This window comes from Naegleria gruberi (assembly GCF_000004985.1).
Source record: "Naegleria gruberi genomic scaffold NAEGRscaffold_68, whole genome shotgun sequence".
NCBI classification, from domain to species: domain Eukaryota; phylum Heterolobosea; class Eutetramitea; order Acrasida; family Naegleriidae; genus Naegleria; species Naegleria gruberi.
The window spans coordinates 200,034-226,350 of record NW_003163259.1 but is presented as its reverse complement, the minus strand read 5'-3'; the positions used below and the strand labels follow the sequence as shown (position 1 = coordinate 226,350).

The 26,317-nt window shown below is 33.2% G+C and overlaps 15 protein-coding genes and 1 non-coding gene across 16 annotated transcripts; 10 read left to right on the top strand and 6 right to left on the bottom strand.

Moving 5' to 3' along the window:
• Positions 1-15: 15 nt before the first annotated feature.
• On the bottom strand, positions 16-1,570 carry NAEGRDRAFT_59635 (uncharacterized protein; the record flags this gene model as incomplete). Its single annotated transcript, XM_002670693.1, has 1 exon — positions 16-1,570. One exon carries the CDS (start codon positions 1,568-1,570, stop codon positions 26-28), a length of 1,545 nt encoding a protein of 514 aa, XP_002670739.1. The 3' UTR covers positions 16-25.
• A 3,089-nt stretch (positions 1,571-4,659) lies between these two features.
• Positions 4,660-6,572, bottom strand: NAEGRDRAFT_59633 (uncharacterized protein; the record flags this gene model as incomplete). Its single annotated transcript, XM_002670692.1, has 2 exons — positions 4,660-6,255; positions 6,309-6,572. The coding sequence occupies 2 exons, from the start codon at positions 6,570-6,572 to the stop codon at positions 4,702-4,704; spliced, it is 1,818 nt and encodes a 605-aa protein (XP_002670738.1). The 3' UTR covers positions 4,660-4,701.
• Positions 6,573-6,986: 414 nt separating this feature from the next.
• Positions 6,987-7,059, bottom strand: NAEGRDRAFT_t691. Its single transcript has one exon. It is a non-coding gene; the product is annotated as a tRNA-Met (tRNA).
• A 180-nt stretch (positions 7,060-7,239) lies between these two features.
• NAEGRDRAFT_74298 (uncharacterized protein) lies at positions 7,240-8,301 on the top strand (the record flags this gene model as incomplete). Its single annotated transcript, XM_002670743.1, has 1 exon — positions 7,240-8,301. One exon carries the CDS (start codon positions 7,240-7,242, stop codon positions 8,299-8,301), a length of 1,062 nt encoding a protein of 353 aa, XP_002670789.1.
• Positions 8,302-8,580: 279 nt separating this feature from the next.
• NAEGRDRAFT_81770 (uncharacterized protein) lies at positions 8,581-9,001 on the top strand. The gene has a single exon (XM_002670742.1). It carries the CDS (start codon positions 8,597-8,599, stop codon positions 8,954-8,956), a length of 360 nt encoding a protein of 119 aa, XP_002670788.1. The 5' UTR covers positions 8,581-8,596; the 3' UTR covers positions 8,957-9,001.
• An 84-nt stretch (positions 9,002-9,085) lies between these two features.
• Positions 9,086-9,433, bottom strand: NAEGRDRAFT_74296 (uncharacterized protein; the record flags this gene model as incomplete). The annotated part of the gene is made up of 1 exon (XM_002670691.1): positions 9,086-9,433. One exon carries the CDS (start codon positions 9,431-9,433, stop codon positions 9,086-9,088), a length of 348 nt encoding a protein of 115 aa, XP_002670737.1.
• Positions 9,434-10,572: 1,139 nt separating this feature from the next.
• Positions 10,573-11,860, bottom strand: NAEGRDRAFT_74295 (uncharacterized protein; the record flags this gene model as incomplete). Its single annotated transcript, XM_002670690.1, has 2 exons — positions 10,573-10,871; positions 10,912-11,860. 2 exons carry the CDS (start codon positions 11,858-11,860, stop codon positions 10,573-10,575), a joined length of 1,248 nt encoding a protein of 415 aa, XP_002670736.1.
• Positions 11,861-12,731: 871 nt separating this feature from the next.
• On the top strand, positions 12,732-13,214 carry NAEGRDRAFT_74294 (uncharacterized protein; the record flags this gene model as incomplete). The annotated part of the gene is made up of 1 exon (XM_002670741.1): positions 12,732-13,214. One exon carries the CDS (start codon positions 12,732-12,734, stop codon positions 13,212-13,214), a length of 483 nt encoding a protein of 160 aa, XP_002670787.1.
• A 95-nt stretch (positions 13,215-13,309) lies between these two features.
• NAEGRDRAFT_74293 (uncharacterized protein) lies at positions 13,310-13,837 on the top strand (the record flags this gene model as incomplete). Its single annotated transcript, XM_002670740.1, has 1 exon — positions 13,310-13,837. One exon carries the CDS (start codon positions 13,310-13,312, stop codon positions 13,835-13,837), a length of 528 nt encoding a protein of 175 aa, XP_002670786.1.
• A 413-nt stretch (positions 13,838-14,250) lies between these two features.
• On the bottom strand, positions 14,251-15,972 carry NAEGRDRAFT_74292 (uncharacterized protein; the record flags this gene model as incomplete). Its single annotated transcript, XM_002670689.1, has 1 exon — positions 14,251-15,972. The coding sequence occupies one exon, from the start codon at positions 15,970-15,972 to the stop codon at positions 14,251-14,253; it is 1,722 nt and encodes a 573-aa protein (XP_002670735.1).
• Positions 15,973-16,743: 771 nt separating this feature from the next.
• NAEGRDRAFT_81769 (uncharacterized protein) lies at positions 16,744-17,566 on the top strand (the record flags this gene model as incomplete). Its single annotated transcript, XM_002670739.1, has 1 exon — positions 16,744-17,566. One exon carries the CDS (start codon positions 16,744-16,746, stop codon positions 17,551-17,553), a length of 810 nt encoding a protein of 269 aa, XP_002670785.1. The 3' UTR covers positions 17,554-17,566.
• Positions 17,567-18,016: 450 nt separating this feature from the next.
• NAEGRDRAFT_81768 (uncharacterized protein) lies at positions 18,017-20,792 on the top strand (the record flags this gene model as incomplete). The annotated part of the gene is made up of 5 exons (XM_002670738.1): positions 18,017-18,118; positions 18,159-18,452; positions 18,494-18,941; positions 18,994-19,598; positions 20,532-20,792. 5 exons carry the CDS (start codon positions 18,017-18,019, stop codon positions 20,790-20,792), a joined length of 1,710 nt encoding a protein of 569 aa, XP_002670784.1.
• A 281-nt stretch (positions 20,793-21,073) lies between these two features.
• NAEGRDRAFT_74289 (uncharacterized protein) lies at positions 21,074-21,886 on the top strand (the record flags this gene model as incomplete). The annotated part of the gene is made up of 1 exon (XM_002670737.1): positions 21,074-21,886. One exon carries the CDS (start codon positions 21,074-21,076, stop codon positions 21,884-21,886), a length of 813 nt encoding a protein of 270 aa, XP_002670783.1.
• A 297-nt stretch (positions 21,887-22,183) lies between these two features.
• NAEGRDRAFT_74288 (uncharacterized protein) lies at positions 22,184-24,170 on the top strand (the record flags this gene model as incomplete). The annotated part of the gene is made up of 2 exons (XM_002670736.1): positions 22,184-22,818; positions 22,862-24,170. 2 exons carry the CDS (start codon positions 22,184-22,186, stop codon positions 24,168-24,170), a joined length of 1,944 nt encoding a protein of 647 aa, XP_002670782.1.
• An 89-nt stretch (positions 24,171-24,259) lies between these two features.
• Positions 24,260-25,002, top strand: NAEGRDRAFT_53367 (uncharacterized protein; the record flags this gene model as incomplete). The annotated part of the gene is made up of 2 exons (XM_002670735.1): positions 24,260-24,494; positions 24,599-25,002. The coding sequence occupies 2 exons, from the start codon at positions 24,260-24,262 to the stop codon at positions 25,000-25,002; spliced, it is 639 nt and encodes a 212-aa protein (XP_002670781.1).
• Positions 25,003-25,303: 301 nt separating this feature from the next.
• NAEGRDRAFT_81767 (uncharacterized protein) lies at positions 25,304-26,143 on the top strand (the record flags this gene model as incomplete). The annotated part of the gene is made up of 2 exons (XM_002670734.1): positions 25,304-25,324; positions 25,412-26,143. Exon 2 carries the CDS (start codon positions 25,412-25,414, stop codon positions 26,141-26,143), a length of 732 nt encoding a protein of 243 aa, XP_002670780.1. The 5' UTR covers positions 25,304-25,324.
• Positions 26,144-26,317: the final 174 nt, after the last annotated feature.

Below are 26,317 nucleotides of genomic sequence, written 5' to 3'. Positions count from 1 at the left end.
TGTTGTAATAGTATTGATATGATAATTAAACTTTATCTCCATAAAATTTGAGAGTACCAACACCCATATATTCCTCATTTTGAACCAATTTGACAAATCTTGCACAGATTGGTGGATTTGCATAGATAAACTTTAAATCTTCATGATTGAAATCAGCACTTCTGAAATCATACCATTCCACTCCATTCTCAGAGTATTGGATTTTGATCTTCTCAGAATAGGAAGCACCCCAAGAACCATCTCTTAAAGATCTAATCTTGATTAATTTGATATCGTACAATTGATCAAAGGTGGCCAACAAGTAGTGAGATGATCCCTTCTCAGTTCCACATCCAAATGCACCACTCTCATCTTGAAAACCTTCATAGGAAAGGGAAAGACCTGAATAACATGAAGATATTTGAGGTCTGAATCGAATTTCATTTTGTGGTAATGAGACAGGAGCACTAGCAAAATTGTAAAATGGTTTGAGAGTGTATAACTTGAAAGCAGAAACTGCCAAATGTTCAATACCTTCTCTACAAATTCTCCAATATGCTGATTTAATTGGGAATGGTAAAGTATAGACATGTCTATTTGCATCTGTAATTTTTATCACATTTTCCCATTCAATTCCATCATTAGAATATTGAACCCATGCATTATCTAAATATTTAAATCCCCAACCACTGGCAGCATATGGCTTAACAAGGAGGTGTGTAATATATTGTGGACTTTTCAAATTAGCTTGAATGTATGGATCTAATTCTTGAAATGTTGCAGCACCTGTCTTATCATTTGCATCATTCATCAATTCAAAGAATGTATTTGCTACACCCTTTCCATAATAACTACTCATTAATAATTGATAAGAAAGACAATACAATTGACTTAATTCATTTCCAAATTCATCCTTCAAAGTCAATCCAGTTAATGGTTCTCTATAAAATTCATTAAATAAAGAACGTGTCTCACTTAAAATTCCATAAAACTTCCATGTACCCAATCCAATATAATTACTTGTTGTGGATGGAGTAATTCTCAATGTTGAAATTGGAATTGGTTGAGGTGAAGTAATATCCATCACTCCTTTTGAATCCAATTTAATTTTACAAAGAAATTGCCAATCTGATTGACCTGATTTGTATTCAATTGAACAACCATCAAGATATTGAGGTCCCCAAGTATCTTTAATACATGGTCTAATAATCATTCTTGTAATTTGAGCAACCATTGAATGATCTGAACTAAACGAAACTTGAATAAACTCACGATTAGTTGCATCGGTTGTACAAACACCAGAAAAACCTTCCTTTGCATCACCTTCAGATAAATTATGAACCATATTCGAACAAGCGTGATATTTAGATGACATGATGAGGTTAGCCACTGGAATCCATCTCGCTTGTGAAACATAATTTTGTTGTAAAGTTAATTGTTCTTGTTCGATAGGAAGTGGAATGACTCTTGGAGCTTTTGGTTGAATATTTGATGGTGGAATATTTACTTGTTGTTGCTGATAATTTAGTTGTTGTTGCTCATTTAATTGTGGTGGTGGAATGGATGGAAATGGAATGTTGAGGTTTGTCATTTTTTTTTGAAGGGTGACAGTGTAATTTGTCAAAATGTGAAAAAGGCAATATGATGAACATTATCTTCTTGTCAACTTGCCTTTTAATAATTTGTATTAAAATCAAGTAAAATTCGATTTTCATCATCAATTCGAAGAAATCTTCTTGTTCTTCCTTCCAATCATCAAAGAATTGGAAAAACTCTTAAAAATCAAAAAAGCAATTTAAAAATAAAATATGGAGGGAAAAAAATCTTAAAAAAAAATGCAACAACCCAATCCCTCATCAACTCCGACTAATAATCAGCAGAGGATGAATGCTTCTTCATCATCAAATAGAGTTCCTCCACCGAATATACCAACAACAGCGAGTAGACAAACAGGTAGTAATCAAGGTGGAACGAGAAGAAATACAGTCATGTCACCTCCGTCTAATAATTCTGCAAATAATAGTGGAGGTGGAGGTGGAACTACAACAAGTAAACTTTCATCGGGTTTGAATAGTGCTTGGAATTTGGTTAAAAAGGGAATTGAAGGAAATAATCAACCACAACCATCTAATCAACAACCTCCTCCGATGAATAAGCCTCCACAACAATTACAGCAGCCACATAATAGTAATAATAATTCTCAAACTGTTTCCATTTCTATTGAAGAATTTCAAGTATTGAATCAACAATTGGTAGAGTTGAAAAGAGTAAAGTATGAACAGCAACAACAGATCAAATCATTTGAAAAACAAGTTGCTAATACTAATGAATTAATGAAACTTCAAAATGAACAATTGGATGCCGTAAAGGAGAATTTAAAGAATATCTTTAATGAAAGAGAATCTCTGGAGAAGGAAAGAAATGAATGTTTGAATGAATTAAAAATTGTAAAACAACAAAATGTAGAAAAGACGAATGAGATTGAAAGATTAAATCATCAAATAGAATTACAAAACCAAACAATCAAAACATTGACTGTTCCAAATTTCTGTAATGTAGAACCAAACACTGATGTAAATATTGAAACAAAACCAGTTGAGGAGAAAACAGAAACTGAATCAAACAACCTAGAGAATCAAGAAATTGCCACTGAACCTGTTGAATCAGAAAAGAAGGAAGAAGAAACTTCCCAATCTGAAACTCCTGAAGCAACCACCTCAGAAACTGTTGATCAACAACAAACAGAAGAAAAGCAATCCGAAGAACAAAATGTAAAGAAGGAAGTTGATTCTCCTGAATTATTGAAAAAGATAACTGAATTGGAAAGCTTGAATCATGAATTAACCCAACAAGCCCAACAACATGTTCAAAAGATTCAACAATTACAAATTATTCAACAACAATTTTTGCAACAAACACAACAATTGCAATCACAATTGCAAAGTAGTACTGTAACCATACAAGAGAAAAATTTAACAATTCAACAACATGAAACCGACATTCAAGAACATGTGAAAACAATCTCTCAATTGAAGGAAAGTGTTGACGATTTGAAGGAAAAACTTAGAATCAATTTAGATGAAAACTTACAAATGAAAAATACTATTCAATTATCTGCTAATCAGGTTCAACAGTTGGAAGATGCTATCAAAAAATTGGAAAACGACAAGCTCAATCTTAACACTCAAATTGAGGATTTTAGTGTTCAAATGTCAAGTCTAAGAAAAGAGCATCAAGCACTCAACATCAACTTTACCAATCAAACAGAACAATTTAAAATCGAGAATGAAATTTACAAAAAGGAACTGGATCAATCAAAGAATGAGTCTAAACAATATGCCCTCCAACTTGAACAAACTCAGTCACAATTAGCCTCATGGAAGGATAAATTCACAAAGAAGCAAGAAGCATTTGTAGAATTACAACTGAATGTTCAGGATAAGAAGGAACAAACCGAAAAACTTATTTCTCAATTTGAAAAAGTTGAATATCAATACAAGGAAAAGATCATTGGATTAGAAAATCAATTAAACCAATCCAACCAACAAAGAGAGCAATTCAAGAAGGACTCAATCGAGTTACAAAAGATTCTCAAGAATAATGAACCAATTATAGAAAAGGGAAAGCTCTATGATGAAACAAAACAACAATTGGAAAAGCTCAAGCAAGATTACTCTGATTTTGAAAGAAGATTTGACACCATCAAGGTAAAGAATGTGGAATTGAACTCATTAAATAACAAGTTAGATGAACAGATACACAACTTGCAAATTGAAAAGACAAAATTAGAAGAATCAAATTCTGAAAAAGACCAAAATATCAAGGCACTTTCAAAGATTATTGAAAAACTCAATAATGAATTAGAAAAGATGTCCAAGGAATTTATCAGAAATTTTGTGAATGATATATTCAACAATGTTAGTGTGGCTAACTACAAGTATAGAAGTGAAATTGCCCAAAAGCAAGCAAATGACATGACAGAAATGTCTGTAGAATATGAAGTATTAAAACAGAAATATGCTGATGAAAAGATAGAATTCCAATTGCAATTGAGGAAGGTTAAGAATCTAAATTCAGATCTCAAAAAACAATTAGAAGAATTGCTCAAACCAAGCACTCCAAAAATGTCAGCAACCCCATCCACTCCTCGCACTCCTAGAACACCAAGTGGTGATGAGTCGCCATCTCGACTTACAACCAACACAGCAAAGGATGCTGAAAATGAACTATTGCTAAAGCAATTAGAGAACGATAATACTGTATTATTAGAAAGAGTTGGGCAGCTTCAACAAACCAACTGGGATTTATCAGAGAAAAATAGGTTAATTAATGATAGACAATTGATTCTTGTGGACGATTTGGAAAAGAAACAAACATTATTGGAACATTTTTATTCTCAAATACCACTCGGTAGATTTACCTCTCCAGAGCAAGAAAAAGTTAATAGTAGAAGTATCTTTTCTTCCTTCTTTTCAGGCTCAAATAATACAAATAATCCTAACAATGTGAGTATATCTGGAAGTGACCACATTATTTCTATGGAGGCCTACAAACACATGCAACAAGTAATGCAAGACACACTACTTCACAACATTACACTACAGAAACATGTTTCTGTGCTTGGTGATGAAGTTGATCGTTTGTCTAAAAAGCTTTCACACAAGTAAATACTTTTTTTCAAAATTTTTTATTTATTAAATTAAAGTGTTTGTTTTCCTCGGTTTAGTCTTGTTTCAGTAAAAGTTTCTTGACCTTAGAGATGTTTTCATCAAGTCGTTCATTCAAAGCAGCAATCTTTGGATGGGAAGTAACTCGAGATAATTCCATTTCAATACCACCCTTTTCTCTCAAATTCTTAGCTCCGTAAATCTTGTCCATGTGTGGCTTTTCAACAAACTTGACGAAAAGATATGTGGCAAATTGAGACAAAATGGCCAATCCTAATACGGCATATGACTTGGAAATGAGAGCCAAACCAAAATAGGCACAATAACCAAGAACAATTTCAGGATTGTTCAAGTATCTGTAAATACCAGTATATGATGGCTGTTTGTTTTGATTTGTTTCAGTATAGAAAAAGTCTCCATAGAACCAACCATGATCTCCCAAAACTTCATGAGTAGAAGTAGATTGATAAATGTTGAGGAGAATCAAGATAATACCAGCAACCAATTGAGTAGCATATTGCCATGACAACAATTGAGAGAAACCTTCAAAGTGATAATCAGAAGCACCATCAGCAGCAACGAAACCTGACCAAATGAATGTAGTAATAAAGATCTTAGCAGTGAGTGTAACCATAATGACGTGATTAATAGTGAGAGAGAAATTATATAACTTCTTAAAGAATGTGAAAGCTTGTTGACTTGTACCGCCTAACTTTGTGAATCTCTTTGTAAATGCTTGATTCTTAGCTTGACCGTAAAGAATATATCCCATTCCGACATGATGAATCAATCTCCACAAAACAGCATGACCAACAGCTGTAGTGAATGATGCTGTCAAAGATGTAAACATGGCATAACAAATAATAACAACCAAGAATAAATCATCAGGATTCTTGAATGGTTCCAAATTCTTGAAGAAGATTGGTTCACGTTCTGAAGTTTGATTGGTTTCAGAACTCATTCCACCGTAAATCTTTTCAATGTGTGGATTTTCAACGAATACTAGGAAAATCAATTGCAACATGTGAGCACAGAAAGAAACAACTAAAACTGTGTGAGATCTAGACATGATAGAAACACCATAATAGAAACTATAACCAACACTGTACATTGGATGAGGGAACATTTGGAAAATACCATCAAAAACTAAATTCTTATCCAACAAGAAGAAGAAATCTCCCCAATACCAAGCATAGTCACCCAAAACACGATGAGCATCGGATTTAGCCCACAAGTTGAAAAGACACAAGGAAATACCAATACCATAGGAAATAAATTCATAGAGACCAAATGTTGTTGGGAGTTCAAAATAGGCAACACAGAAAACAATATAACCAGCCAAATCACTACTCAAAATAACATCAACAACAGCACGATAAACCATCCAAGCAGTAAAATCCAAAGGATAATCATCAATACGATACTTTTCATGTTTAACAACACCGTTTTTACCTCTGAGTGACAAGTTACTTTCTAACATTGGTTTGTGAGTTTTGATTAAATTTTGAACCAATTTAGTGAAATGTTTTCCGTTGGATTGTGTTGAAAGAATATATCCTAAACCACAGTTATAAGCCAATCTCCAAAAGATATAATTTACCAGGAAGAACTATTCATCACGAAATTTGGTGAATATTTAATTTTCATCATTATAAAACATACCCATTTTGGAAGAATTCCTAACAGATAAGTGGCACTATAGAAGAAGATAAGGAGCAATTCAATAATAACTGGCCATTCAGTCCACTTTTGAGGAGTAACAAAAACGTCAGTGCAATCATAAGTGAGAGGAACATTAAATCTCTCTTTAGTAGTTGTACAAATACCAATAGCTTCTTCCTCCTTATTTACACTCTTCTTATCACCATCATTGGATGGCGATGATTTTTGCGGCGAAGATGGTGATGATGGCGAGCCTGTTGACATTTTTTTCTTCCTGCTAATAAATTTTTTTTCCTTCTTTTTTCTGAAAGGCTTTGAATTTCCATGTCGTCATCATCAGAAAGCAATGTGGCATGCCCGAAGAGAAATAAACACAGTTATCAATTCTGAATGGTGAGAGAGATTAATTGATGTTTGGTTTTTGGTGGAGAGTTTGGTTTTTGGGTAGGTTCATAATTTGATTGAAGTTGTGCTGTTAAAATAAAGATACAAGCGTATGTGAAGAAATTACAAGATAATATTCCGGGTGTTGTGAATTTCTGGTATTGGGTTTGAATTGGACTGTTGGAGAACGAGTCGGGCTTTGGTGGAGCTCCAAGGTTAATAATCATTGACACGTATGAGAATTTACAAAAAGTTAACAGGAATTTTCCTTGCTTTTTTAATAACTCAAAAAGATGGGGTCTGTGAGGATCGAACTCACGACCTTAGGATTATGAGACCTACGCGCTACCGACTGCGCCAAGACCCCGACACATTAATGAACATTAAGGATATGTACTTGTTAAGGTAATCACTACGTTGTTAGTTTTACAACAATCTATGTTTCAATAACCATGCAATTCATTAAATCCTTCATTACAAACTGTGGTTACATCAACTTCTTTACAATATGAACTTATCATAACTCTTCAATTTACAAATAAAAAAAATGTCACACTCCTTCCAAGATCTCTCCTTTAATTTTCCAACTCCCACCAATCTCTTCCAACTCTTCTCCAACCATATCAACTTGAAATCCTACAATCCAACACTAACTTTTCAATCCTACCACACAATTAAATCATTCAGAGCTTATGCCAGAATTGCACCATCAAGGAGTAGCCCATATCCATCCTATCATATCGGAGTGTGTCCACAATTTTCATGGATTATTCTATTGATCAGCTTGCAGGGAAAAATTACAATTGCATTTGTTGATCTCAAAACCAACCTATTAATCAAGGTTGTGAGGTTGGGAAGTGGAAATGTGCTTTGTGCTGCATTTTCTCAAATAGATGATTCAAGAATTGGCACTGATTTGTATCTTTTTGAGTATGATTTCAATTTATACAAATATGATCTGGAAAGTATTTTCAATTTCAAGCCAAATACAAGTTTTTTCACATTTGTTAAGAGTCCTCCTGAAACTCCTCAACCAATTTGGAAAGTTTCAAGTCATATCAATAATAATAGAGAAATATATAAGGGAACGACTTTGAATATTGTGAAAATGGAAGAGAATTTCACACTCATGTTGTGTGATGGATCTCATTTTGCCTACTATTCAATAATTGATGGAAGTTTAATTAAGATTGACTCTAATGAGAAAGAAATGCAACTCAATATCAAATCAATTCAGGACGGAACAATTTTATCAGAAAATGATAGAATAATTTATCTCAATAACCAAAATGAATTGTGTTGGATTGAATTGAAAACTTTGAAAATTACACACAAGGCAAAACTCGATTTTGAACCAAAATATGGAACATTAATCAGAGTTGATGAATTTTCTAGACAAATCATTCTTTGTGAAGGAGTTGGACATTTCAGTGTGGTCAATTGGGATGGAAAATTGGTAAAAACATTTCAAGTTCCACCAAATAGTCAACCAAAGAACGAGCCTCTAATGGGTTACCTTTCAAAGCATTATTATTGTTCTCCAGTAATTTATCAAAAAAGTGGTGAACTATTCTATTGTCATGAATATATTCTTGCAAGAATTAAATGATTTCACACCTATACTTTCATTCTGCTCTTTTATAAATTGATTGTTGTAAATTCTTTGTGTGAACATTCAAATTAATTGTAAACAATGGTTGACGTGGCGTTTCTTAACAACACGCCAAACGCCATTAATTTATTACGACAATTTTGTACAAACTTAAAAATCTCCAAAAAAGTTCATATTTTTAACATTACAAAAATGTCACTGACACATGTCACTATTTTCAAATAAATAGCAATCAATTCTAGTTGCTAACATCACTTTTTCACAAACAAAAACAAAAACAAATACAACAAACATGTCCTATCCAATCCCAACTCCATACGAATGGTCAACCACTCTCGATATTGGCAATGCTGAATTAAACGAACAACACAAGAAACTCTTCACTCTCATCAATGCCTTAGATGCCAAGAGAAGTTGTGGCACAACATTGAAGGAATTATTAGATTACGTTGTTTTCCACTTCAAGACTGAAGAAGATTTGTTTGCTAAGGCTGGTTGGTCTGAATCTGCCTCTCATAAGGAAACTCATGATAAGTTTGTTCAGGATGCTTTGGCATTGACAAGTGTTGGAGATGCTGAAATGCAATTTATTAAGCAATGGTTGATTACTCACATTTGTGCCTCTGATATGAAGTATAAGGGTGTTATTTAAATATTATCCTTTTTTGTAATTTTAGTAAAAAAACAATTTTGTAAATTAGTTTATTCTTCCAGTACTGGTTTAGTCATTTGTTGGAGTCTCTTTTAATGACCTCACCAAGTTGGTTAGACTAAAGACAAATCAATAGAAGAAATAGACTCCTAAAGAATACAAATCACTTTTTGGAGAAACACATCCATCCTTTGCCTTTTCAGGGGAATCATAAAGAGGAGTGGTGAGTACAGATTTGGATTTGATTGGTTTAAGTTCCTTATCAAAACATTGATTTCCATTGAAAGAGTGGTAGAGTAATGAGATGCCATAATCAATCAAAAAGAAATGACCATCATATTTGACCACATTATCGGGTTTGATATCGTTATGAATAGTTTTGCATATACCCAGTAACACTAACTGAACCAGATCAATGATAGCTTCTTCCTTATTTTTGAACTTGGTAACTGGCTCGCCTTCTAGAGTAGGTAACATAGCGATATAAAGTGTGAGAAAGGGTAGTTGAGTGATTTTAATGTCATTACTGCCTGTTGAGATTTTTTTGCATAAGCATTCCATGATTTACCAAGATCTTTCTCTAAAACTCCTTTCCACAGTGAATCAGTTGTACTGGAAGTAACATCTTTTGCTTTTTCTTTGAAGGAAAAATGTAGAGAGGGATCCATTTGAACTTTTGTTTCCAATGGTTTTGGTCACTTCTCTATCTGTTGTCATTCCCAAAACGAATAGATTATTGTGTATTTCTGGTTTAAGGTCTCTTTTAACTAGTTCTCTCACCTTTCTAGATAATGCTAATCGCATGATAAAAATTAAGATGATTCATAAATCTATCTTTGTTGTCTTCCCTTATTATCTTTAAAAGAAGCTTTTCATTGTATTGTTGAACTAGGACAGCATCCACTTGTAGTTCTGTTAAAGATTGCTGTATGTTTGTTGAGTAAACCTGGAATTTGCTTATTGCTATTCACCAACAGATTGTTGCACGATGAAAGTGCTGCAAGATCGAAAAGTGGACTAAAATGGGTTGTAGTTTTTGGTAATTTTGTGGTTTCCTCATATATTTCAAGTTGGAGAGGATCTAGAGCTCTCAATATAAACGACTTGTAATCAGTCTTTAGTTTGTAATAACTCAAAACAATGTTCAGATTCTCTTGGGATGGTTGTTTGGCATACTCCAACAAGTGTTGGCTTCCCTTGTGTTGGTCTTCATTAAAAATAGAGCAATTCAATAATGAAAAGGTAATATTCTCATAGCTAACACCATTCTATTGAATGCCTCTTGTTTGGAGCAACCTAAAATGGTGGAGAGTTTGTCTAAATCCTCAACAACCTTATCTTGCACAGAAACTAGGTTCGATTCTTTGTTTAATAATATTCAATCTCTTTCAAATAGTCATTATTTAACAAAGTTTCCGTGAGCTTGAAAGGTGTTTTGCAGTCTTTAATGTTACTATCAATGTTGAACCATGCAACGTACCACTATCGCTGTCTTCCATTTTTTTAAATATTTGTGAGAAAACTGCAATACTTAGACACTGAAAATAAGGAAACAGAATTAGCCAACAAAGATTTCATTTGGTTTAACGTGTAATCCTTCTAAATTTTGCAACGATTTATTTGGTTGGTGTAAAGTTTCCATTCTTAAAGATACCTTTAATAGCTTTTGTTCCTTCGTTTGTATTTACAATAACAATTCCTTGACCTTCTGGATTTCCATCTTTGAAATTACCAACATATGACATATTTCCTCCAATTAAGGCACCAGCTCCATTCTTTTTTAAATCTTTAACTTCACCCAAATAATAAGTATTTCTTCCACTAAATTCCACTTTTCTGGTTTGCTTGTGATAAGATTGATTTTTCATTGCTTCCAATGCTAAATATCCAGCCAAAGCTCCGCTCAAGTGACCACCTTTGTAGAGTTCAATAACGTGAAAAGTATGAAAACTTACCTGTATCCAATTTGACTCTTCTCGAGAAGATATTATAAAGAATTTCACCAACAAAATATAATGGTAAAAAGTAGGTGGCATTGAAACCTCCCCAACTATCTGGAAGGAAAATTAAATTCATTTTGGCCTTCTCAAATGTAATAACATTAAGGCCAGCAAAAACAATTGCGAAAATACTTCCACTTGAACCAACAGATCTCTGATAATAATTCTTTGTTATTAATTTGAGTAAGGAACTACCCATTGATGCAGTCATACCAGCACCTAAATAAAAAAGCAAAAATGTTGTAGGTCCCATCAAATCATAGGTAAGAGATCCCATATTGTAAAGGCCATACATGCAAAAACCTAAGTGAAGCCAATCACCATGTACAAAAGTGGAGGTTAACAAGGTATGATATCTTCTCTTCAATAAATTATGTACTGAAACAGTCAAATGTTTCGAATAAAAATCGTGGAATCTTGGCGATCTTTTGAATCCTTTTACCATAAGCATCATGGCACAATTCAATCCAATAATTCCCCAAATAACTGGATATCTTCTTACATCTTTTGATAATTTTTGTAAATAATTATCATTAGGAACGTCCAAAATTGGTCCTTTAATCACCTCTGCTTTTTCTTGTTGTTGCATTGAGGATGACTCATCATAACGATCTCCTGAAATATTCTCTCTATTTCCTACAGTAGTTGGTATTGCTTCTTCCAATCTTATTGTAACATTCTTCAAATCCTGATGATTAACAGCATCACTAGCCAAAAAGGCCTGTAATGATACAAAGAAGAAGGCTGGGAATGCAATCAAGAACCACAGCAATCTGTTCATGTGTTCTTTTTTTCCTCTTTCCGATTGGGTATCATAATAATTTTCAAAAACTTCATTAATTTGATATTGTCTTCTATAGTGTTCAAAATAGTCTTCCTCTTGTTCCTGTCTCTGATTGTTCATCATTCTAATATTTCGATGATACGAAGCCTTCATATTCATAGAAATTAATATTGAAGGAGATTTGTCATCCAAAATTGAAAACCTCATCACTGATTTCTTGCTATTGTTCGGAAGTAAATTCCTAACCACAGTCGTGGGTGAGGATGCTAATTTCCTCCTCAGCATGAATCCAATTTTATGTTTCATCATTTTTTGTCGGGCTGTGATGGAAATCTAAATTATTATTGGGTCTAAAAGCTAAAAGCTTTTTTTAAAAAACGATAACATCAATTCCTCTTAATACTCCAATCAATATTAGGGCCTTCCTTCAATATTACAAACTAGGCACTATGCTCCATCAATCGCATTAAAACATCAATTTGTTAAGAGTCCAGTAAGATGGTTGTTGGTCTGTCAATTTTATTTAGCTTTTAATTTGAAACCTTTATTCAATTTTAAGTTAATAGTGAATTTATAATTATTATTTTAGAACATGACGGAACATCAAGAATTGTTGTAACAAGTATTAATTGTTTCCTGTTGGTATCGTTGCTTGTGATATCAATCATAAAAAACTACCAATATTTCAGCTATCATCAATTATCATCGCGATGGAGGTAAAACAAGAAGAAGGTTGGTATTTTATCGAAGGGTTATTTTCAAAATAATAATTAATGGATTGAATTGTTAATTAATAGAGAATGTTATATTTTCGGATGATGTTTGTTTTGAAATTATTTGCATGATTGATGATTCGTGGTTTATTTTGAATAATTGTTCTTTAATTTCAAAACAATGGTTTAATGTGATAAAGGATCGTTCAAAACTTGTTATTCAATTTACAAAACAATTAACAGAAAAAAGAATTGAATTGTTAATGAAAAGTCAATTCATGAATAGTATTGTAAATGTTAAGTTTTCTTGTGGCTTGCTTAACTCTTCAGATAAACTTAAATTCATAAGTGGAATGAACCAATTAACATCACTTGATATTTCTGACAATCAAATTGGTGTAGAAGGATCCAAATACATAAGTGGAATGAAACAATTAACATCACTTGATATATATTACAATGAAATTGGTGTAGAAGGAGCCAAATACATAAGTGAAATGAAACAATTAACATCACTTGATATTGGTAACAATCAAATCGGTGTAGAAGGATCCAAATACATAAGTGAAATGAATCAATTAACATCACTTAATATATATTCCAATCAAATTGGTGTAGAAGGATCCAAATACATAAGTGAAATGAAACAATTAACATCACTTAATATTGGTCACAATCAAATTGGTGTAGAAGGAGCCAAATACATAAGTGAAATGAAACAATTAACATCACTTGATATTGGTCACAATCAAATCTTGTAGAAGGAGCCAAATTCATAAGTGGAATGAAATCATTAACATCACTTAATATACATTACAATGAAATCGGTGTAGAAGGAGCCAAATACATAAGTGAAATGAAACAATTAACATCACTTGATATTGGTTCCAATGAAATTGGTGTAGAAGGATCCAAATACATAAGTGAAATGAAACAATTAACATCACTTGATATATATTCCAATGAAATTGGTGTAGAAGGATCCAAATACATAAGTGAAATGAAACAATTAACATCACTTGATATTGGTCACAATCAAATCGGTGTAGAAGGAGCCAAATACATAAGTGGAATGAAATCATTAACATCACTTAATATTGGTCACAATCAAATTGGTGTAGAAGGATCCAAATACATAAGTGAAATGAAACAATTAACATCACTTGATATTGGTCACAATCAAATCGGTGTAGAAGGAGCCAAATTCATAAGTGGAATGAAATCATTAACATCACTTAATATATATTCCAATGAAATTGGTGTAGAAGGAGCCAAATACATAAGTGAAATGAATCAATTAACATCACTTAATATAGATTACAATGAAATCGGTGTAGAAGGAGCCAAATTCATAAGTGGAATGAAATCAATTAACATCACTTAATATTGTTCCAATGAAATTGGTGTAGAAGGAGCCAAATACATAAGTGAAATGAAACAATTAACATCACTTAATATACATTACAATGAAATCGGTGTAGAAGGATCCAAATACATAAGTGAAATGAAACAATTAACATCACTTAATATTGGTCACAATGAAATTGGTGAAGAATAAAACGTGAAACTTTATTAATGTCTCTTATATCAATAACAGCCTGAGTCCAAATCTTTAGACTAACTAAGATTCTTTGTAGGGATTTGGGTTTGTTGATATTTAAGGCCACCGTACATTGTAAAGCTTCATTTATTTAACAATCCCAATATCTTAAAGTGAGGAGTATTATGTGATTGAAACATTGAAAGATGAGTTTACATAATTCAAACAATTCACTTACAGATATCTTTACAATAACTTTACAAATTCTTTTGAGATTTGCAATAATCAGTAAGATGGGATCTTGGAGAGAAGATCAGTGGATGCTTTTGCATGTCAATGTAGAGTAAGGAACGATCGGTGCTCATTTCTGGGAATTCCTTTTCCTCTAAGGAAAGTTTGAAATGTCTGACAGTGTTGACAATTGACATGCAAAGTTCTAAGGTTGCAATTCTACTACCTGGGCATTTTCTTGCCTTAATTCGCAAGTTAATTGAAGCAATTGATAGAAAACTTACACCAACACCAAATGGACTGCTTACAAATGAACTCTTCATTGCCAATGGTGAATTTCTCTCATATCTTTCTGGAATGAATTCTTGAGCTCGTGGCACAAACTCTTCACTCAAACAAGCACGTCTTTGGAGTGCAATAACTGTTGTACCCTTTGGAATATTATATCCTCCCAGTTCTGTATCGTTATTGAGTATTCTTGCACTGGAAGCATATCCAAAGGGATTGAGGCGTAAAACTTCTTCCACAAAGTTTTTAGTGAGCTTTAGTTTCTTGAATTGCTCTGCATTTACTACTAGACCGTTCTCTGAAGTAACCTCGTCTAAAGTTGGCTCTCCAAATACCTCTAATAGCTCATTGTAAAGTTTTTTTTGGTAATCTGGATGATGAGCTAATCTGTACATGACATGACTCATCATTGTCATTGTAATGTCGATTGCAGCTTGAAGGAATGAATTCATAACTGATTGAACCAGAATTTCAGGATTTGGTTCATTCTTTGAACGTTCCATTAGCAGTTCATACAATCTTGGCTTTTCGCTTGGGTTGACCTTAAACCTGTTCATTACATAATTTGCATATTCGAATGATTTTTCATAGGTAAATTCCATTCTCTTGTATTCTTTTGTTTTAAAATATTGATACAGGGATGGTTTTGTCAATAATCTAATTATTACATCCAATGACTCAACTGAATACTTTACAAAATCTGAAATTTCAAATGGAAATGTTTTTGTAATATCATCGGTCATTTTAACACCAAGAAAAACAGCCATTACTGCATCGAAACCATATCTTGAAATGGCGTTTACACTATCCGTTAGTCTGAATTTATCTGGATCTTGTGTTGGTTCTAAGTATTTAATTAATCTTCTTATCATTTCACCATTCAATTGAGTCAATTGAGGAATTACGACTTGATCTTGGAATTCTGGTTTCATGGCAATGTTAAACAATTGTCTAGTCTCTTGCCATGGTTCCTCATAGAGCATTTCAATTGGAGCCAAAGGAATTCCTCTCTCCAGCTTATACTTTCTTGAACTTTGAATGGTTGACCTCTTTTCTTCCTTCTTATATAATTCACCCATCAACTCTGGATTTGATAATATCACAAGATCATTGTTGAAGGTTTTCAATCTAACCAAGTCACCATACTGTTCCGACAATGAAAGAAAATAAGGACCAGCATTTGACTTTACATTCTTAATTAAATCTAACAAGTTTCCAATAAGTGGTAATCTCTTAGGACCTGGCATTTCATCAATAGATTTGCAATTTTGGAGAGTGGCTTGTTTCGTTGAATCGGTTTTGTGATAAGGACATTTGGATTGATCAGCACTCAATGTTTGGGATTCCAATTGGTTGCAATTAGAAATATGAAAAGAAGAGAATTGAAATCTTTTCAAAGAACCGATAAGAAAAGTATTGAAAAGTCGTTTCTTATAATAGACAGTTGTTCGTTGAATCATTTTCTTGAAGATGTTTTTATGGATTTTTAACTAATTCAATTTGAATAATTGTTGGTGCGCTTAATCCGATGATAGTATTTGAATAGATTAAATACTCTTTCAGATTGAAGCGTTGATCGATAAGGAATCAAAAGTTGGTATTTCTCCTTTTAGATGTTGCTTCGGCTTTTGCTTCAATTTCCTTGAGTGAAGATTGGCATTTTGTTTGTACTTGAATTCTTTTTTGAGTTGAGGCCTGTGCAGTCTGTTTCGTGGTTTTGATTGAAATGGGAAAAGGTTCTGGATTTGAGATTCTGAAAGAAACACTTGCTCTCATTCCTACCTTAATAAAGTCCCTAGTATCACACAACATTCAATACTGGTGGATTGATGGAATTGAAATAACTTAAGTAATCTGGAAAGAAACCATTACTCGCTCAGCATCCTCGAATATGTAAGCCCCATTGGTAATAAAATCCATAGAAAAAAGAATCATGTCATCTTGGAGAATATCTAGATAAAGGGTTAATGAGGAAGTGAACAATCATCCATTAATGGTTCAAAGTATGAAGGATGTAAACGCTCCAATCAATGTTACTCCAATTTTTCAGTGAATTATCAGACAAGTGAAGTGATACGGCCAAACTCATCTTTTTGGAAAGCTTTTCTATTTTATTCGAAAGAGTGCACTATGTCAGGACTATTAACACTATTGTAAAATATTTTTTTTCTTAATTTGTGAAAATTAGGATTGTGATCGATATGACTTTTCATCACAAAAAAAAAATCATCATGAACTGCCAATACCTTCTATCATTGACTGTTTTATTGCTTGGTCAATTAGTGGCAAGTCAAACATCTATTGCTGCCAAATCATTTGTTAATGTTGGAACATTCTCTGGCTATGGTTTATACAGCTATGAGTTTAAAGCTTCGTCTATGCTCGTCAGTTTTGGATATGTTCCAGGCCCTACTTTAGACTATTCGAAATTTGTTCGTCTTGCCTCTCGTGCCTACTTTGAAAATGAATATGAGCTGAATGTGGGTGGTGGTGATGTTAACTTTGTTCTATACAATGAAGGCACCACCTCAGAGACATACACCACTCTCCAAGTTACCAGAGTTTTCAAATATATGAGCAGAAATGATTGGTACTCCCCTAAAATTCCTTCCTCCAGACTTGAAATGTACACACATCCAGGATACAAGCAACCAAATGGTTACAAGCTCAGAATTACCACATCTGACAAAATGACTTTAAAGATTATTTCCTCTCCAACAATTCCCAGCACAGTTTTAGAACCAACTAGCGGATTTACATCATTCTCAAGAGAAACAATACTACCTGATAAGCCAGATGCATACCAATACTTCATTTATCTGAGATGTGACGAAACAGGCACTAAAGTTTGTAGTCCTTCTGTATTACTAGAGAATAATGTACAACCAAAAGTAGATGGAAAAGCGGGAGCTATAGCTGGAGCCGTTGTTGGATCACTACTAGGTGTTGTTTGTTGTTTCTGTATTTGGATTATTGTTGTGGTTGTCATTGTACTTATATTGAGAAAAGCATCAAAGCAAAACAACAATACTCAAGCATAGGTAATGAAATGATAATGTAAAAGGCTGAAATTAACTCTTTTTACTGTTTTGTTATTTTAAAGTGGTTGAGTGTGTCATAATTGTGCCAATTTTCGTCCAGTTCATAAATGCAGGGATAATTATCTCTAAAAACAAAACCTGTCATGAACATGACCATGGATTGTTCGCCTCTAACCAATCAACTTTACATCATAGGAGACAATGAAGGTAAGTAACTATACTGAATCTCTGACAAACGTTGATGTTCAGTAGGAAAAGATTGTAATTTTATCTTGTAAATTTATTGTAATGAGAGTGCTCTTATCAAAATAACGGTGCACTCAACTTTTTTGAAAATGATTCTTCCATTCTTGTCAAAGATATGGTTGTTTTAATGAATGGGCTGTTAAACTTGAAAATTCTTTCGCCTGTCAACACACACATACGAAGATTGGTGAAGAGACATTTAAATAAATATTAAAAAATGGCCCACATACTATTGCAAGAAGAGATTAATTCAACTGGCACGCCAACTACTCCAAGAGGATCCAAGTTTGATAGTAATTGGGTCGATGTGCAACATGTGGTAAGTTAGAATAGTTTAGTTTCTAATTATTTCGGATAAGACATTTACACAATGGGTTAATGTTCAATTACGAAAAGAAAACATTACAGTAGAGGATTTGACTAGTGCTTTTGTTGATGGAGTTAATTTGTGTTATCTTTTGGACCAATTAAAATCCAAGGTCAAGACAAAGAAAAAGAAAAAGAAACAAAATTCTATATCCGAAACTACCTTGTCATCCAAGATGAATAAGAAACCTAAAATTCCTATTCAAATGATTGAAAATATCAACCTAGCGTTGAACTCTATGGCCCAATCTGGCATAAACCTCACAGGTATCACCTCAGACGAAATTGTAAGTTTTTATTCGAAACATCATGAAATTCATTGAATCAGCACAAGGGAAATTTAAAAATTTGTCTTGCTCTCGTCTGGAGAATGATTTTATTCTATCAAATCAACTCTTCATCAGATGAGCAATCAGATGTAATGGAATCGCCAACTAAGGGAAAAGTTTCAGTTGAAAAATCCATGTTAAATTGGGTACAAGACATTATCTCAGAATATACTGAAAAGTATGGTTTCTCTGTTGGTGATATCTCATCAAGTTGGTCTGATGGCAAAGCACTTGGTGCTGTTATTGACAAACTCATGAAGGAAAAGTTTAGAAATGATTTGGAAGAAATGTTCAAATATTTTAATTATGAAAGAGATGTTATTAATACCACAAAATCAAAATCAGAAATTAATGAACATTTGGTTAGTGTAGCCAATGATCAATTGGAAATTCCAAATTTGATTGATTCGGATATTTTGGAGAAGGGTCCTGAGAAACTTTCCATGTGTAAGTAATACAATTTCATTCTTCAAGTTTCTTATATACCTCAATAACATAGTGACCTACCTTTCATATTTCAAAGAAAAAGGAGAAGAGTTGATGCCATCAGCTGAAGAAGGAACACCTGCCTCAAATCCTGTCTCACCAAAATCTCCAAGATCACCAAGGTCTCCTAGATTATCTCACAGTTTGTCAATGGAAGAACCTCCTGTGATATTGACACATGCTCCTGAATTGTTGCACGATGAAAAAACCTGTCCATTTTGCTCTAATTTGAATATTCAGTTAGAATTGAAATTGGCAGAGTGCAGTAAATTGGAAATTGATATCAATGAGAAGAAACAACAACTCGAAGCTGTTGAACAATCTTTGAATGAGGTGAAGGAAAATTCTGAACAAAAATTGACAACTCTTATTGAAGAAAAGCAAAAAGTTGTTCAAGAAGTGGAAAAACTCACAGAGGAACTTTCTCAAGCAACTAATCAATTAGAAAAGGAAAAGGAAGAAATTGAAAAGATTAGAGAAACTGAACAATCTCTCAAGAATAATTTAGAATCGGTTAAATCTGAATTAATCATTTCAAATAACTCTGTTGATGATTTGAGAAGGGAAGTTGAACGATTGAATTCTGTTGAGTTGGAATTGAAAGAAAAGTTGGAAATTGTAGCAAAAGAAAGCAATTCCCAAGTTGATGAGACAGTTTCCTCTCTACAAACACAATTCAAGAGCTTGAAGGAACTTCAGGAACAGACCAGTAAGGCATTAGAAAAGGAGCAATCAGAAAACCAAGCTCTCCAAGAAAAATATAATCAATTACAAAAGGAACTTTCTCACAACATTGAACAACATACCGAATCTATGAAAAAGATTGAAAATGAACTAAATGATGCGAAGAAAAATCTTGAAGAAATATCTCAAAAGTATGAAAATGAAAAAGAACAAGTTGAAAGATTACAATCTTCCAACAAGGATTTAAATGTACAAATTGAAACACTGACCAATGAAAAACTTGATATTGAAAACAAGCTAAAGGAAGAGGTTGAAAAGAATCAATCTCTATTGAAACAAAATGAGAGTTTAAAGTCCACAAGTAATAACTCTACAAGTCAACTTGAAGAAAAAATCAACCAGATGGAACAAGACTTGAAGAAACAAAGGCAGCAAAAATCAGAATTGGAAAATCAAATTGGTAATTTGAAAGAAGATCATGAGAAATCTCTCACCAGTTTGAAAGAAGAAAAGCAAATAGTGGAACACAAACTTTCTCAATATGAGAAGGATTTGTCAAATGCCAAACAGCTTGAACAACAAAATTCTGCTCTCACCCAACAATTAGAATCTCTTCAAAAAGATTTGATTTATCAGAAGAAACTAAACGAATCCCTCTCAAAAACTGAGAAGGAAAAGCTTCAAGAATTATCAAACTCATTAACTAAACAATCCCAAAACTTAAAAGAAGAACTCACAAAAGAAAAGCAATCCACTCAACAACTTTCTGACTCTCTTGAAATTGAAAAGAATCAAAACAAACTTCTCAAAACTCAAATCAACCAACTCTCAGAGCAATTAAACTCTGCCAAAATCAACAATGAAAAGGAAAGAAAAGAAAAAGAAGCTCTCAAACAAAATTTCGAAAAGTCAATTGAGAAAATCAACTCTTACGAAGAAAAACTCAAATCCTTCCAAGAACAAGTTGAAAACTCAATTGTTGCAGTTGATGAACAATCTGAAAGCAAGGAAGAAGAACTCAATCCAATTGAAACAACTCCAAGAAATCAAAGAGAACCTGTTGCTAATATGGTTTATTATTTTTTTGCTGTTTTGGGGGTTTCTTTCCTATTAGAACTATCAAAATAATAAACATTTCAATAAACACCTAAAGCTTAATGAAAAATCAAAACGGTTGGTACTAGGATATTCAACATTTCATGTACTATTTTGTAAACTCTTTGCCCGTTCCAGCTGTTAGATTTCTGCATGAGAAATTGTTGTATCATTTTTTCAAAAGTCTGGCAGAGTGAAAATGCTACGGTTTTTCTAACCCATCACCAATATTTCAGTACATTTCAGTGAAGCGTACTTATCATATCAAAATATGTCACCAATCAACTACGAGTTATTGAAATTACAGCAAAAAAATGCTAAAGTTTATGAACTCACGTAACAATAACGATGATGTCTATGTGCCATCTTCGAAGAAATCAAAGGCAGTTGTTGCTGGTGAAGTAAATCCCAATACTACATCAGCCTATGATGGTTTCGACTATTCCCAACTAATGTTGAGAGAAAACTATTCGGAACAAAAAGCAAATTCTGAGGCATTGTATGATTTTCCAATGTTGGGTGATGGATCATATAAAATTAAACTAATTGCTGAAGGTAGTTCATTAGGGATTAGAAATGTAACCTTTTCTTATGGATATTTTCAGTTTGAACAATCGGAAAACAAACCAGTTTGGATATCTATATCTCAGGAAAAGGTTTCGAATAGTGGAGGTTTCTTATTCGAATACAAAATCGATACATTGAAGGAAAAGGTTGAATTGTTTGATAATGCACATACTCTAGATGTTTTAAATACATCGTTTTACATTCGTGTTGTAGTTGAGTGCTCGGAAAAGTCATCCTATGATATTGAAATATGCCAAAAGGAAACCATTAGTTTAAATGAAAATATTTTCAAAAATCAATCTGGAAAACGTTGTCTGAACTATAGATTTCTTGGATACGGAGAAGATGATTTACAAATTGATGATGGAACCTATGTATCAAAACGATTTCTAGATACGACCATTGAATTGAATTTAGAACCTGGTTCTTACTTTTGTATGGTAAAGAAGAATGATACGAATATATCATTGGGTAATGATGTGGATTTCTCCATATGGTGTTCTGTTCATTTGGTGAGTAATATTGATTTACTTATTGAATGTTTACATGATAATGATTGAAAAGAATGGTGTTGATTATGCTTTTTGTGATAGTATTTCTTCGGTATGGTGTTCGAAACCTCTCATAGTCCATTCAAAAAAGGTGTACTCTCTCAATATTCAAGCTGGACAGAGTCAGAACAATTATGTCATTGAAGGATCGAATTATGATATTTTCTTTTTAAAAAGCTCAAATGGAGAATGTGAGTAGTATAACTAAATGTTAGATGTTAATTTATTAACCGACTGAACTTAGTTAATAATGTATTCCTATCGGAGGATAGTATTAGTAAGGGTGTTATCCATTTTGCAAAAGTAATGCACGATGCATACATTCAGAGAGATTACAAGTATGCTAATAAGGTTTTCAATTTTTTCCCGAGTGATAAACTAATTCATCCAATCAAGGCAAAATTAGAAGCTCTCTATTTGGAACCTCTCAGAAGGTATGAACAATTGAAGAATAATGTTGATAGAGCTTTTGAGATAAAGGATATTGAGGATGTGAGAAGACAATTGGAAAGGGAGAGTGGATACAAGGATTGTATTGTAGAGGGTTTGATATATGCAAGGACCAAACTTGTACAACTAACTTCTGAGAAGCAAGTTATCGATCAAATCATGAAACTACTCAAAAAGCATGGAGAAGAAGTAGATGCCATGACAATTCTGCCCTCTTCGTTGGGAGATTCAACATTTATTTCACTGGAGAAAACAAGACAACGTGAGAAGAAGGAAAAGATTGTATCAACCTTGCTATCTCATCCAAAATTATTTTATAGGTCATCAGTGTGTTTTTCTTTGAATGTTTGGTTTAATGTGGTGGAAACCTTCTTTGGAATACTTTCGAATAGTAGATCCAGAGATTTGATTTCATTGATTGATTCTTTAGAAAATCAAAAAGATCAACAATTAGAAATGTTAGAGAATGGATCATTCAAAAAGTGGTTCAGGTTAGTTTAAAATTTTTTGTTATTTTGTTGACATGTTATTCAGAATTTTGGAAATAGCCTCCAAAGATCAACTGACAGCCAATCTCGAAAGATTTACTGAAAAATTAAAGAGTTTAAATGATGAAATTGCTTCCATTCATCAAGAAATGAAGAGTATATCTGTTGATCTTCAATCTAAGTTTGAACTGAAACAAAATGTTGATACTTTTGCCAGTAAGAAACTGGAAACTGTTCAGAAAAAGAGAATTCAAAAACGAAAGGAAATTACAGACATGGAATTTTTCTTGGATAATCATTTATTCCTCTATTTGGAAAAATCTCATAAGGAATTCGGTATTGATGTCTTTGGATGGATTATTCCAACAATTTACAAACACATTCACAATTATTTGAAAACTGTAATGGTATTTTGCCAACAATACGAACAAAAACATGAACCTAGCATCACCAAATATATTATTAATAGAAACATGAATGGTTTATTGGAATATTTGGAGGACAATAAGTTTGAAATATTGGACAATGACCTCGAAGTATATCGGTCGATTCATCAAGAGCTCTCTTCCTCAACTCCCAATTTTCTTTATCTTGCAACACTATTCACTGATGAACAAAAGAAGGGCTACAGCAAGGAAATATCACAAGCTCAAAGGGCAGAAAAAGCCAGAATTTTGAATACAAGACCTTCAGTGGTAACACCAGAAGATTTTGAGGAAGAGGAAGAAGAATTGGATGTTGAGCTTCAATGGGGAGGAGATGAAGATATAGAACCAGTATTTGATTATGAATCTATTCCATATGATCAAATTTTGGAATCTATCAGAGCAGAAATGAAGGAAATACATTCTTTGGTAAATTTGAAGGATGAGAATATGAGAGATGAGAAAACATCCTCCTCACTAATTGGACAATTAATGAGAAAGAGACTCATTCCAACCATCATGTCTCTATTCCTAGAAGATATGAAATCAGAGTATAATATATGGTCTTTTATTGAAAAACTTGCAAAGAATGATGAAGAGCTATCTGAAATAGTGAAAACTACAAATACTCATTTCAGAAGACGTACCACTCGACTTTCATCCATAGCTCCTGATAGAATACCTCGAATGAAATTCAGATACTTCCTCACCAGCTATATTACTAATTCACATTCACTAACAGCAATGACAAGGATTGTTAGCTCACCATCTCTATCAGAAACTCACAAACCAACCTACCTCCTTCACAATAAGACTAATCAAGGTGAATTTGTCAAATATTTGGCCTTCTTCAAAACCTTTCCAATCAAACTCAACATGGAAATACCCTACCTCGAGTATGATCCAAAATATCAAGATGATTCTCCATAATTGATAAATAGTCAATCCTGATTATTCCAATAAATTCAAAAGAATTGTTATCTTAATCGATTGTTGAATTTTTCAAAGCTTAGGAAAAAATGTCTTCACGTGTAACCCGATCAACTTCACAACGAGAAGTAATACAGAATGAAGCTAGTAATGACTCTTCCGCAATGGATGATGACAATGAAAGCACTCACAGTGTACAAGCTCCAACAAAATCAAGAGCAGGAAAAGGAACATGGATTGAAAAGAATAATGATATTAAAGTAAAACCATGGAAAAGATCGATGAGAAAAGTTGAATTTGTTTCTACTGTTGGATATGTTCATTGTAAGTGTTTGAACGTGTTGGATCATTGGATTTCTAGTATCAATATTTAAATATTAATTTAATAATTTTATTAATTGGATTTCATCATCAACACATACAAATAGTAACGGATAGTGAAATTAAACAATGGGATGAAGAAAGAAGGAAGAGAGAACAAGAGAATGGCAATATTGTACCAAACTTTCTTGCTGTAACTCTTAAACCAGCAGCTGCTAGTAATTCTCAAACCAATAATACAACAACAACATTATCAACAACAGAGGAAGAAGCAGCAACAACCGATGAGGAAACTAGCAAGCCTAAATCACCATCAACAGAACAACAAGAACAACAAGAGGAAGGAGATGGTGCCACTGATAATAATAATGATGAAACAACAGAAACTCCAATGAATAATAATGATGAAACAATGGTAACAGGAACAAATGAGGAACCACAAAGTGAAGCTGATTCTAATCCTTTCGGTGGTGACGATGATGATGATATGGACTTTATGAGAGATGATTAAATTGTGTGTAAATATTTATCGACAATCATCCATGATTATTTGCTGAAGTGTTCCTTCATCTTGACACTCAAAAACGAGATGTAATCTAGAGAGAATAAAATCTAATTTATGTTAATCCTAATAGTGTTGTTATTACTTCCAAAAGTGTTGTGAAAACATTATGAAATTAGCATGTTGAGTTGCTGGGTTCTTTGTTTTCTTCTTTCTTGAAGGAATTGAAAGCAAAAATGCCTAAAAATTTTTCATTGTAAAATCGTCATTGGAAAGACAACCTGATATTAATTAAAAAATTTTGTTGAAAAAAAAAGTCACAATTAAAAAGGTTCGTATTCATCATCCTCCAATTAATATCTTACGCATATTTTTGTCTTCTTCATCAACCACCAATATCAAATATTCATCAATAAAGATGCCTAAGAGAGTTAGAAAGGAAAACCCAAACAAGGAGAAGTCTATGGCTCCATTGGCTAAGTCTGTCACCAGATTGAGCCCAAATTCTTTGTTCTGGAAGAAGGGTACTTTCTCTTACATTAAGAGTGATGCTAAGAGAACCAAGAAGGTTGTCAAGCAACAAAAGATCAAGGTTGTTAGAAACAAGGCTACTGTTGAAGTTGCTGATGACAGAATTGCTGCTGATTTCTCCCTCACTACCATCAGATCCAAGAGTGCTAAGCCACAAAAGGCCACCAAGCTCAGATCCACAATTACACCAGGTACTGTTTTGATTTTGTTGGCTGGTAAATTCGCTGGTAAGAGAGTTGTCTTCTTGAAGCAATTGCCATCAGGTCTCCTCTTGGTCACTGGTCCATTCCAATTAAACGGTGTCCCATTGAGAAGAGTTAACCAAAGATACGTTATCGCTACCTCCACCAAGGTTGACGTTTCTGCTGTTACCGTCCCAGCTACCGTTACTGATGCTACTTTCACAAAGGAACATAAGACCAGATTGGATGAAACTGGTAAGAAGAGTTGGTTCAGAGCCGGAAAGAAGGGTGCTATCTCTGAAGAAAATAAGAAGACTTTCGATGCTGTCGACCAACAAGTTGTTGCTGCCGTCGGTAAGGTCGAATTGTTGAAGGAATACCTCCAAACTCCTTTCAGACTCCAAAACGGTGATAAGCCACACGAAATGAAGTTCTAAATAAATTATAAAAAAAATTAATCATAAAATTTAAATTCGAGAGTTGCTTTTCTTCAAGAACAATAAGATGAATTTGTTGTTCCTATTCATTTTCAGATTTACTTTGTTTATTTTGGTCCTATTCAATATCGATGTCATCAATTAATTTAGATGAGAATGAAATACTTGGCATCC